At 37.0% G+C, this 13,405-nt stretch overlaps 2 protein-coding genes across 5 annotated transcripts in view; one reads left to right on the top strand and one right to left on the bottom strand.

Annotated features, from left to right (window-relative positions):
* The window catches only part of SNTB1 (syntrophin beta 1), a 178,864-nt gene extending 176,761 nt beyond the window's left edge, over window positions 1–2,103 (top strand). For both annotated transcript variants that reach the window (XM_038392301.2, XM_038392302.2), the window contains one exon: window positions 149–2,103. In XM_038392301.2, the coding sequence (XP_038248229.1) occupies window positions 149–241 (93 nt within the window). In that variant the 3' untranslated portion in view covers window positions 242–2,103. The remainder of the gene's footprint in view (window positions 1–148) is intronic.
* Window positions 2,104–8,588: 6,485 nt separating this feature from the next.
* Window positions 8,589–13,405, bottom strand: part of LOC119850859 (MDM2 binding protein) — a 73,112-nt gene continuing 68,295 nt past the window's right edge. For all 3 annotated transcript variants that reach the window (XM_043507396.1, XM_043507397.1, XM_038389585.2), the window contains 3 exons: window positions 13,185–13,298; window positions 10,600–10,665; window positions 8,589–8,962 (listed from right to left, as the gene is read on the bottom strand). In XM_043507396.1, the coding sequence (XP_043363331.1) occupies window positions 8,927–8,962; window positions 10,600–10,665; window positions 13,185–13,298 (216 nt within the window). In that variant the 3' untranslated portion in view covers window positions 8,589–8,926. The remainder of the gene's footprint in view (window positions 8,963–10,599; window positions 10,666–13,184; window positions 13,299–13,405) is intronic.

Genomic DNA, 13,405 nt, shown 5'->3' on the forward strand with positions numbered 1-13,405 from the left:
TGTACATGATAAAGTGCTGGTTTTTATCCGATTGCTTTAAAACTATTAGCAGATAATAAATCAAGTAAATAATTGGCAAATGACAGCTAGTTTTATCAGTGCTTTGTGACCTGAACCACCACTAACTCCATCTCTTTTCTAATTTCAGCAACTGGACCTTCATTCTTGTCCAAAGCCAATTGTGTTCATCATTCATTCCTTCCTTTCAGCTAAGATTACAAGACTTGGTTTGGTGGCATAAATTACATCTGTTTCCTAAAAGAAAAATGAAACTGCCATGTTAATCTGAAGTACAATCAATAGAAGACACTTGTAGCTGCTAGCAATGTACAAAAGATTGGAGTTCAATGCAAGAACTTCAGCTCTGGTGATTCTCCAAGGCCCAGCCTTCATTTTGATCAACTACAAAGGAGGGACACACCGAAAAAAACCAACAGATTTTAGACTCAGAACAGTAATTTCAATCACTGTCAGTTGCAGGAGATAACATAGCTCATTGTAAATAATGGCAAAAATGGAATTTTACAATGTTAGTAATTTAAAACCACATACTGTACAGTGGAAATGAGTACAGTACTGTATGTGTAAACATTTCAAAATCATAAATCGTGCCTATTTCAAAGTATTTGTTTATATAGAGTAAGTAAGGGCTAAGCAGATTCAAGACTGGGCACTTATCAGTTGTGATTCAGAATAAGGCTTGATTTTTTTTTCTCTTTTTTAATACTACGTTAAGTGGTGGCTTTATGAAGATTAAAAAAAAATCAGTAAAGTATTACTTTCATCCCAGTTTATGTGCTATTTAAATAACTTGCTGTTCCATAAGAAGGAGTCATGAGAGGCAGCTGCTTTAATACCCTGGCAGGTATGTTTTGTGTGTGCATGTACTCCAGTAGGGTACTCTAAAGCAGGAGTTCTCAACCTTTTTCTGTCTGAGGCTGCCCCCTTCTCCCCTACAACATGCTATAACAACTCCCCATCCCACCTCTGCCCCCCAAACTGTTTTTCTCATATCCACTAGATTAAAAGCCAGGGCCAGCATTAGAGGGTAGCAAGCATGGCAATTGCCTGGTGCCCCATGCCACAAGGAGTCCCATGAAGCTAAGTTGCTTGGGTTCACTTTTCTGCCCTGGGCTCCAATGAGTCTGACACCAGCCCTGCTCTCTGGTTTATATTGGTGTACCCCCAGTTGAGAACCTCTGCTCTAAAGCAACCAAGAGCTCCTTAGTGAACAGCCCAGCACCCAGATCAGAGCATCCAGGGCATTTTCTAATGGTCCATATGTAATGAGCATATGTGCACATTCCTGCAGAAGGCACCAAAAGCAGCAGTAATTATAGGACTTTTGTTGAATAGCCAGGTAACCACAAGAGAGCACAAAGGGGCCTGTTCAAGTGTCCTTAACATATGAGCACACAGGGTAAACTTTTAAAAAGAACTAACCTAACTTTAATAGCCTAAGTCCCACTGAAGGTCAGGGGCATCTAGTCACTCTTCAAAATCGGAGTGAAGAGCTTTTGAAAATTTTACCCACAAGGCAAGTTATGGTGCCTCACTTAACATTGTGACCTAGTAGTATGCCCTGCTGCTAAATCAGTTAAATTGAAATAGATTTCATTAAGAAACATGTGTAGCTCTGTAATAATTCATTTAAAAATGCATTTGAGATACAAATAGTGGCCTGAGAATTTAGTAGGAGTGGAATGAAAAACTGTTGATCACGTAGAATTTATACCACTTTTAAGCTGCAAACAGAATTAACTCTTTGAAATAGATATTCGTAATGTGTTGACACTAAAGCCACATTTTGAAAGCCAGGCTTTTAGAAACAAGCAGAAGTCATGAATGTGATTGCTTGCAGAAGTTCAGCTGTAGCACTGCAATGATTTGTATTTCTTTTTAAACTTTACAAATAAGCTACATTTTAATTTAGATGTCACTCAATTGGCAAAGAAAACAAATCACACACACTAAATACTAAAACAGTGATTCCATTTTAATTGTTTTCAGTTGAGGTCGAGCCCAGTAAGTAAGTCAAATCTGTTTCCACATACATAAAGGCTTGATAAATGGTGGTTTTCATACATATGTTAATTAGTAATACAAAAAATACTCATTTTAAATTTTTAAAGAGATGCTGGGCTGAATTCACAAACACTGCACTGTACTTGCAAAACGTTATACCCGAGAAAGAGGTAATTTTGGAACAGTACACAAATGTAGTTATCTTCACAAAAATCCTGAAAGTAATTTGCCTATCTAGTAACTTTCATTTCTACCTTAATGGAACTTACAGTAAGGAATTAAAACTTATTTTAGCCCCCCCCCCAAAAAAAATTTAAGTAATTTGCTATTATTTTCTATTCATGCAGTTATCTGTGGTAGATCTTTGATCTCTTCTGGTTTAGGTATGCATGATTTTAGACTGCATAGACTTCCAGGGGGGCAAGTATAGGGTTGGGCCTTTGATTATAGAATCCTATTTCAGTAAAAGCCTGTGCAAAATGTATCAAAAAGTAAATGCCAAGGTTTGTGAATTTAACACAGAAGGAATCTCCCCTGAAACCTTCTAGCTCACGCAATGCAAAGTGTTTTTTGTCCAAGTACAAAATGTTTATGTATTTGGACCCCTGTTCCTATAGAAATTTGAGAGATTCAAGCAGCAGCTTGTGTACTATGAATAAGAGTCAATACATATGTAAATTATACTGTACTCTGTCCTTATTTCTTTAACACGTAAAGTCACTGGAATGTTATATAAACATGTATGTTCATTGTAAATAATCAGAATTCATATTAGTATCAATAATTAAATTACACAGTATGTAATCTGAGGTGCTCAGTACTATATGAAGTATAAGTGAATAAATAGTTTGCAAAGAAAGTTCATATTATATATTTATAGACAAATTAAAAATTATGGTAATTACAAGTGTTATTTCTTCATCATTTACAGATTTTGGAGTGATTCATATTTGGATGGGGTTGACAAAATATGGGCCTACTCCACATTTATAAGAGTATAGTTTATATTTTAAAGGGAAAATGTATTTAATAAAAGTCATTTATTTGATTTTTGTGAGGTGAGCTTAATTTGTACAATAGGCTATTGAGAATTCAGTATTTACACCATTTCTGGTCTCAGGGAACATTACACTTAATTCATAAAATGTAAGTAGGTGGAAAAACACTTCTTCGCTGACTTAAAAGTGCATTATATTTATAGTGAGGACAATGTTCTTTAGACATGATTTTTAAATTGGAGAGAAAATGCACTGGCAGTGCGTTTGGTAGCCTGTGAAGTGAACTGAGGGTCTCAGTCCAGTTCCTAGTGGAAAATAACCACATCCTAATATGTATCTCTGTTGGCAGTCTCTCTCATCACCAAGGACAGAAAGGAAAAGGCAACTCTACTATCTGGGGGTCATCAAAGGCATGTATGCAGCTGTGTGGGGAAACCTGCTGCGTCTATGAGGTATCTTTCCAGCACCTTTTACAAGCACTAAATTCACTTTGATTTTCCCCAACACAGTCCCTGAAGCATGTGTCTGCCTGGTGGTAGCAGTAGTGTAGTGAGAGTAGACAAATCACTGCATTTGAACACTTCATTTTTCATCAAAACAAGGGGCTGGAGAAAGAGGATTTGGTTTCCTCTCACCATTCAAATGCATAAATAATGCCTTAAATAAAAAAACAATGCATCTAGTCTATAAAGCCTGCTCATTTAACTAACTAGATTGCGGTTTCAGAGAGAAAGTGTTCAATCTAGTTTAGAACAGGCTTCCCATGCGGACACTTAAAGAGAAGGAGGCGACTTTTATTAAAATATTACTTGTGGATAATTAACTAACTCTAAATAGAATATTCTTGAAATTGTAAAACCTGTATAGAAATATCACTAATATTAGCAAGAACAGAACATCTATACAGAAGATGTTATCAGAAAAGCACTACCATCTACATTGTATATCTCAGAAAATAACACTGATCTGATCTGTTAGGGAAACATACTGATTCTTTTATAAGACCTTCTGGTCCTTGGAAAATGCAGTATGTATATGAAGGAAGAATGTCAAGATCATGCGAATATCTAATAGTTCTCTCCTTGCAATCTGATAGAAAGAAATAAAAGTCAATTTCACTGTAAGAGGATGAATTGGCAGGAGCTGCTCACTTCAAAAGGTCTTTTGAATGTAGATGGATGCTTTGTACTTAAAAGTAACTAGTATTTTTTCAAGTGTCCGCTGTAAAATAATGAAAAGTCTTTTTATGGATTGCCAGGTAAATCACTAAAACACAACATTAGTCAAAAAATGAAACTACTGCTCACTCTCTCCATATGAAGCAAGTATTCCTATTTCTTGGAGGACATGGAATTATGTTTGTTTTCACGACTTGTCATTTTTCTGGGCTTAGTTTCCTGATTTGGAGTACAGGATCAGACCCCTTGTATTGTACTTTAAAATGGTATCCATTCTGACAGCATTTCAATGGCTCAATCTTGCTCCCTTTTTTAAAAAAAAAAAAAAAATCAATTGAAACTTTGCCATTGACTTCACCGAAAGCAGAATCAGCCCCTAAAGATGTACATGCCACCACAATATTACCGTCTTTTTGCTTAGAAGTCAGAAAAATAATGAACAGATATGTGCTTTCATATAAATGCCAGAGTGATGAAACAGCCCTGAGGCAGTATTTTGCCAGCAGGGGAAAAACAATCACATAAAAGGTAACTTGAAAATTGTATTCAATTTGGAAGTTCTTGAATTCAAAGGGAAATTTATGATCAACAGCATTATCCATGATAATGTCTAAGTTAACTGCTAAAAAATATCCGCAAGATTGACTTTTTATAGTGCACCAACTGATTACCCAGTGCAAAATCTTAAAATAACAAAATTGAACCATGCAGCATGTTAGATACTTATAAAACAATAAGGATTACACCATTTCCTCAAAATGGACGAGTTTTTCCATGTCAGAACTGAAAAGCCATAACTGTATTTTAGTCCAGTTACAAATCCTGTGTTTATGTACAATAAGTGTAAGTAAGATAACTGAAAAATGACTGCCAGACCAGAACTGAATAGTTCCTGCCTCTGAGGCAATTTTTGCATAGAGTTAAAACATATTTAAGTGGGAAAACTGTGTTCCAGAAACTCAAGCACTGTAGGAAGTAAACTCTTCCCTCTGTGCAGTCACACTCACACCATTGCTCCCCCCCGTGCAGCATGAAGAGAGAGAATGGGAAGGAACTGCACATTGGTAGAATAAGACTTGTACCACACATCCTGACTTGCACAAGTAGGGAAGCAAGCAACAAAAGTTATAAACACACTGCTTCAAGGTAGGCACAAGACTAGTCACATATGACCCACTCCTCTCACTGACTTAAATGGGACAGGATCAGCTCAGTTTAGAAAAAGGATGATCTAGCAGTCTTAGCTTCCAAATTCAAAAACTGGGGATATCATAATTTGTTCCTCAGAGTCATTTTCAGGCCATATTAATGCAAGTTTATAAAGTATGGAAGGCACTACTGTATATAAATGCATAATGTTGCTACAGCCTGAGTTAGTTTAATGGTGGAGCTAAATGGGACGAGTATACACTCTGGCACACCACCCCCTCATTTCAGACTGCTTGGCTATCGTGGTGTTTATTAGCACAGTGTGTCTCTAACCAATGAGTTTCACTTGCTGAGAGTTATAAGTGAGTAGCCAGTTCCAGTACTGACTACAGACACACCATATGCAGAGAGAAGAGTGACTATTACATCTAATTTATAAAAAGAAAAGGAGTACTTGTGGCACCTTAGAGACTAACAAATTTATTAGAGCGTAAGCTTTCGTGAGCTACAGCTCACTTCGAGTAATGCATCCGATGAAGTGAGCTGTAGCTCACGAAAGCTTATGCTCTAATAAATTTGTTAGTCTCTAAGGTGCCACAAGTACTCCTTTTCTTTTTGCGAATACAGACTAACACGGCTGCAATCTAATTTATACAAGCCCTCCCTAAGTACTGCATTTGTTTCATGCAGTATAAAATTAGGAATCAGTTTCATTAATAAGGTTTTGCTTGCTCATGGTAGCAAGCCTCAGCCATTTTACAAAGTGTAGATATTTGGCCCCACTACTGCAGGTTAACTCCTGCATAATTAATCCAATTTTCTAATTTACTATGTACAAAATGAATTTACATTTTCAGCTATAAACATCAGCAAGAAAACTGCTAGTATTAAGTAGGAAATGCAGCTTTCAAAAGCTACATTATAAAATTAAGGTTTGTTCAAGAGTAAGTGCAGTGTTAGTTTTCAAATTCAGGATGCTAATTTAAATTTAAACATAATGAAACTTCCAGATGCAAAATCTTTATACATTCATCAAACATTAAAAAACATGCACATCTGCATTCAAGGGTTCTTTAGCGTATAAAGAAATAGCTAACTTGATAGATCACAGTAGCACAAAGTACTTATATTCTTAAAATTGGACTGTTAATTTAAGCAAGTCTCATTAAAATATACCTAGAAACTTTATTTCTGTTTTATAGCCGACATCGTAACAGGGTAAAAACAGAAAAGTAAAATGTGAATAGAGTAATAGAATAAATAAGCCATATGGTCACAAATATAACTCAGCAGTTCTGTACATGCATTTTTTAATTTAAATGAACAGACACAGTGATACATTTTAAGACTTTAGCATTCCCAGTTCAGAATAAGAATCACGAAAACCTTTCAGGCCACTAACCCAAATGTTATGTTTATAATTTTATTTCATTATAACCCTAAAAGTGTAAGTGACGACCTACCTTCTTATGGGAGGTTAATGTCCTGTTCCCATCAAGATTTTTGCTAAAAAAAAAACCTATTGGGTATTTGAGGAGAGAATGTCAGGTTAAATTTGGCCTACGATTTAGTTTCAGCTCATAGAATAGAAATTTTATGAAAGTTGGAAACAGCAGAAATATTTCCATGTAATGTTTAAAAAAAAATGAAAAAGTTTTAAACAGTGTTTGAAACTCAACATTGTAGCGTTGTGTTAACACATCAGAACCTGACAGTGAAATTAACTGAACATGTAACAAAGGTGAAATTGATTAGCTTATTTCTGTTGTCTACACTGAAAAGTAGTATTACCATTATTACTGTAAGAAGAACAGGAGGACTTGTAGCACCTTAGAGACTAATAAATTTATTTGAGCAAAAGCTTTCGTGAGCTACAGCTCACTTCATCGGATGTAGCTCACGAAAGCTTATGCTCAAATAAATTGGTTAGTCTCTAAGGTGCCACAAGTCCTGCTTTTCTTTTTGCAAATACCGACTAACACGGCTGCTACTCTGAAACCCATTATTACTGTGTACATCATGGTAGCACCTAAAGACCCATGATAGCAGGCACTGTACAAACAACCCCCCCACTCCCCTCTTCAGCTCAGAGTTTGCCATTTACTTTAAATGATTTAGCCTGGGTTTTCAGAAGGAGCCTAGGGGAATTAAACACCTAAATGCCAATTGGATACCAATTCCTTAGAGCTTGTCTAGACAGAGAAATTGTCCTGCTTTTCTACCAGTACAGTTAAGGCAGTACAAACACCCTACTGTGGCTATACTATATGGTATGGATGTACCTAGACCAGAGTAGCTTTTTGCTGGAAAGCCTGCTCTACAGTTTTGTACCAATACAACTATTTCCATTAGGGGAGTGATTTTAATTCCAAAATAGTTAAAAGTGCCACATCCCCTACTGTGGATTCAGTTATATCAGTGTAAATATACCTAGGACTGATATCACCAATTCCCCTTCCCTACACGAATAACTATACTGCTGTAAGAAACTTTTAATTTAAAGGCGTTTGTAACATAGGTAAGGATTTTCTTTTCTTTTAGTTTATTTGTAAATCTGACAGTGTCACTTTAAAGCAGCACTGGCCAGTCTCCTCCATTTTCAGATAAAATGGTTCTTGTTCTGTTTAAGAAGCCACTGCTCTCAATTTCACAAGTCTCTTTAGATCAATGGTAGTGTAGGACTCGTTTTTTCACAATGTGAAAATGCATCTCATCAAAGGGATTCTAGGAATAGGTTTAAAATATCAAATTGTTACAAGAGAACCATATGAAATGAGAATTGATAGGAAACTTGTGAGATTAAGAGACATAATCTGGAATAAGGGTGCTTGTACTAAGTTTTTACACGCCATTTTACTGAAGGTTTCTTTTTTTTTTTTATTGCTTTGCAGGGCAAATTCTGTGGAAAGCTGTGTCTGCTTTAAAAAAAATAAATAAAAATCAAAACCATAAAAAAAAAACTACTGTAAATGGCATGTTTAATTTTGGGTTCATTCAAAACCAACATCCTTTATATTTTATGTTAAGAGTGGAGAGGTGCCTTCAACCCTAACCATAATTATATTAATCTGCAGAACAATAAGGAATTATAGCTAGTTAAATTATAAAATGTGAGAGTTTTATTTCATTGTAAACCTTTCCAGTTAACTTATTTGAAGAACAAAAACGTAGTCATATATGGAACAACTGTCTTTTCTTAAAGACTGTGAAAAAAGAAATAAAAGTCTTGTTACTACAATCAAATTTGGATTTTTTTATTAAATCTAAAATAAAATCTGTACAACACACAAAAATGTTTCTGAAAATCTAAGTCATAGTCCTTTAGATAATTAAATAGGCATATAGTATAAAATGCAATGTTCATTACAGATTTTTCTTAATAAAAACTCAATATAAACTATCTAAAGGCCACAACACTGTATTGGATTTGGGAATTAAGTCTATGAACCAAGTTTTAAGTTCTTTTTTTTTGTTCCCGTTACCTGGCTTTATACTTTTGTTGTAATGCACTGTGCTTTCTCTATGAAGTTGGAGAAGAGGGTGTAAACTCCATTCATATGTAATGATTCATCATCATTACTTGTTAGTCTTTTCCAAAACCCATTCAATCACCTATACAAATAAAGAAGAAATCAGATTTTCAAAGTTGGTTTAATTTCAAGAACAAAAACCAAACTTCTGCAATATTAGAGATTGAGCAAGTATAACCAAAAAGTTTACTGTGACAACAGTTTTAATAGGCAATGTTTTCACCAAAAAGAAGTCTATGTGTTCAGTATATGGAGCAGATACAGTCATTAACATACAACTGTTTGAATTTTTCACTCCTAAAGAATTTCTTGCATTTAAAAAGGGCACATTTTTAGGCTCAAAAGTTGACATACTATACTCCAATCTCTCCGTGCACTGGTAACAAAGTACACCCTCAATTCTAAATATCCATTGTTATGCTTTTGAACAATTTCCTGCTTTATAAACTAAAGAACAAATGTTTTGTTTCATTGCTGGACCTGCATCTGTAGCGGTTGCTATTCCTCAAACTGGGTGGCTGAGCATAAGTCCATGCTGATCTATTAGAGAGATTCTGGCCCACTAAAAGGCCCTGTAAATTGTTGTTGCAGAGCAGGAGAGGCAGCATGGTCTAGCAGACAGAACATCCTGAACTCTAATGCCTGGTTCCATCATTGACTTACAATGAGATCTATTTCCCAGTCTGGGAAAATGGAGAGAATACCTCCCCCTTTCCTCACAGATGAGTTTGGGACATTAGCATGTAGACTACTGCTAGAAGTCAGAGCTGGTATGGAGGTGCAGGGGTACTATGCACGAGTATCCCTGGCTTACCACCTATCCTTTACAATCCGTGTTCTTGGGGGTGGATTTATCCTAGAGGACGATAGGGTGGGGCAAATGCTGCGCTCGTAGAATAATCATGGAGAAACTCCATGGTGAGATCTTGCTGTTTTCCGCTCAGTTAGCCCCTCCTCCAGCAGGGGTTTTGCTATGGGAATGAACCAACCAAATCCTTACATTTTATTTTACAGTATAGAGAGCAAAAATGGCAAAATTCCACAGTGCTGATCATCATTACAAAGTTGCTTTAATGAGGTATCCAGAATATGACTCAATGTACTGATAAATTTCTGGATAGGAGTATTTTTTCTCCAAGTACTTTCCCCATCTTAAAATTCACATGAATCTTCCTAAAAAGAACGAGGACTACTTGTGGCACTTAGAGACTAACAAATTCCTGACACCCAAATGAGCACAGTCAGCATTCTCTCAGGTTTCTATTTATAATTATTCCCAGAGCTTGGATCTACCATTTCTATAATTCTTCCTTTAGAAAAACTGTATTTCCTTTTATAACAATGGTCCCCCTAATAATCCATTAGTGCAGAGAGTCCTCTGAGAAACAGAAGAACATGTACACATTTTTCTCACTAATGTGAAAGAGAGTTTTGAGTCTTTTCCCTTATTTCAAATTTTTCTCTCTGACAGTGGCCACCCTTATTAAAACAATTTTCATAGCAAGTCAACATCTGCAACTGGAATTTTGCACTGAGGGAACTAACCTCAAAAGAACTCTCACAATACAAACTAGAGAACATAGAGAACACAACAGATGGTCTCCTCTGTTCACCCATTAAAGCCATGTACCAACCCACCATTCCAAGAAGCAACAGCCGTAGATTTCACACAGCAACGTTTGAGGAACACATTTCCAGAACATACAGGAATAGGATTACCTGTTTAGCATTATTGTTTGCTGTTTTCTTCATTTCATCAAACAGTCCCCTGGAAGTTTTCAGATCCTAAACAAAGAACACATCATTTTATAGAATTGCTGCCAGATAGACTTGAACATACATATACCTCCACTGGAGCTGATGCTAACATTAAAGTTACCTGTAGGGACTTTCCCTGATTGAGGATCTCCTAGGGCTCCCTAATTGGAAAAATTGATTACGTATTTCTTTTCTAAGACTACCCTATCTCCTAATCCATTAACAGTTGGCTGTGCCTCACCATGCAGTTACCAGAGGCCATCCAAATTTGTCACTCAAGTTTTGGGATTTAGCCATGCCCTTCCTGGCCCCTGAACGCTTTCAAAGCTACAGAGATGCTCTATATGCTGTTCAAAGTTCTTATAGGCCCTGACTGAACATTTAACTATAACCAGGCACATATACTGCACTCTTGTAAGACAGGGCAGAGCTCCAAAATAAATGTGACCAGGGTAGGTGAAATTGTGAGAGAGATCAGTCCAGGAAAGGAAAACCACCACATTTTCTATTTTGGAGTCTGACCCCTCCCAGATGGCATGTAGCAAGCAGGTAGGAATGTAGTAGAAAGGGGAAAAGAGAACTATACTTGTATATTTTCTACACCCCTTAAGGGGAAAATATGGCCTCACCCCCAATGGCAAACACACAATGCCACAGCACTCGTGTGGTTCTACTGCAGATGTGGGGAAGAATTCAGTGGACCCAAGCACATTTCACAAGTGAAACATAATTCTCTGCATTCAAATGGGCTTTTTAAGGGGTAAGGCCATCAGATTTACAATTACATAGGTCCAGCAGCTACTCCTCCCTTCAGTGTCCTGTGTGGGAAGGAGAGGACCCTATACCCCATCCATCACCTCTCCATAGTCTATAGCCCACTCATCCAGGCTGTTGGTTAAGGAGAGAATTTGCCCCTTACTACTTAGTTCCCTAAACCTCTAGGGTAACATTTTCAGAAGTGCCTATGTAATCTAGGAGCTTAAACCCCACTGACTTTGAAAGTCACTTAGGCACTTTTGAAAATTTGACCCCAATTACTTCTGAAAACTGAGGGTAACTGAAAACAGAAGGCTGCCTGGTGATAAGTGTTGGATTGCCGTGGAGTTCTACAGAAAGTTCACAGGCACTTTGCTGAGCAATGCCATGGAGTCTATAGTTCCAACTACTCGCACAAATTCTCTTCCTTTTCAGCCAATAGCTTTGGAACAGTTGAGAAAGGAAGGACATCACAGCAAGAAGTGAAGATTACAGACTCAGCATGAAGTTTATTGACATCTCCCTCTTCACCTTGTAATTAATGGGCTTTGTCCAGAACAATGAATGTGCTCTTCATTGTCACAAGTGAAACATAATGGTCTCCTAAAGCTTTATATAAGTGAGGGAAAGTTTTTGAAACCTCTACAATCAATGTTTAGATTAGATTCTAAAAAGGGGAAAAAAATACATGAAGTCTAGAGACAGACTGATTATTACTGCAAGTCAAGTCAAGAGAGGGCTTCTGATGATAAAGCAGCATGTTTACTTGTCTCCAGACTGATGATCGGCCCTGTTATCCATTGAGGGAATCCAAATATAAAGTACGAAATAACCGCAGCACAATATAAGGCATTGATAAGACTACTTTTGAAGGTGAGGGCATGTTCAACAGATATAAATAGCAGTGCATTTACACATCAGATTGGTGTAAATTGGTAGGATAATCTGCATCCATTAAATGCCCAAACAGGTGTGCAAAGCACGTGCAATGTATACATAGAGGTGACAGAAGGGGTCCTACATCATCTTCTTGGTTGTTTTTCTTGCTCTATCTCATTGTTCTGACTCCTCAAGATATGTTACTGCTACACAACATTAACTCAGTGCAAGTTACTCTACTTTACCACAGACACCCAATTACACACTGGGAAAATGGGCCTAGTTTACATCACTGAAATTTCCATATCTTAGAACAGGTCAACATTTGGCCCAATACACTTGTCTTGTTGGAGAGGGCAGATGAATTATGAAGAGCAAGCCTTGCTAACCTTTCTTGTGCAGAATAGAAACAACAGGTGGTCATGGGTGATTGTAATTCACAACCAGCGGTTGTGATTTACAACAGTAGCTCCAGCTCTGTTGATTTATACTTGTTGACAGCTAACATTTTATTTTCTTAACACCGTCACTAGGAAATAGGGATACTGTGAAGTCTGGACCTCATAGAATCAGATTTACCAGTTACGTTCAGAGTGATCGGATTCTTGTTCAGTTTTATAATTTTGCTTGCCCTGCATCTTGGAAGCACAAAACATGCATTCATGTGTCCAACAGCAGACAAACTTAGCTCTGGATCCTCCATCACATGGTTGTGCAGAGCGATTTCCCTTTTACAAGTTTTCAGCAAACAGGATGCAAATAGAGCTAAAACTATATTTTTCAAAAGGTATAATATTTGGAGCTGTCAATCTCAAACATCATATCCCTTTAAACATGTTAATCCTGGATATAGTTTTGGTGGAGTAACTATGTACAATTGTGAGAGCGGGGTGTGTGTGTGTGTGAAATACCTTTAAATAGAACTTGGATATCTCAAACAGACGCTGACTGCATGATGCAAAGCATTTGTGGTTCTCTGCAATGCCGTGTTTCTTAAGTGTTTTAGCAACCACTTCCGTCAGCATCTTGGAGAGAACACAGGCACACTTAGGATCAATTATCACCATGACAAGCTTTCCAATAGCCCACTTTTAAAGAATAAATCCATGCATAACTTCTTCCCCAAAGATTA

This window comes from Dermochelys coriacea, chromosome 2 (genome assembly GCF_009764565.3).
Source record: "Dermochelys coriacea isolate rDerCor1 chromosome 2, rDerCor1.pri.v4, whole genome shotgun sequence".
Lineage (NCBI taxonomy): Eukaryota > Metazoa > Chordata > Testudines > Dermochelyidae > Dermochelys > Dermochelys coriacea.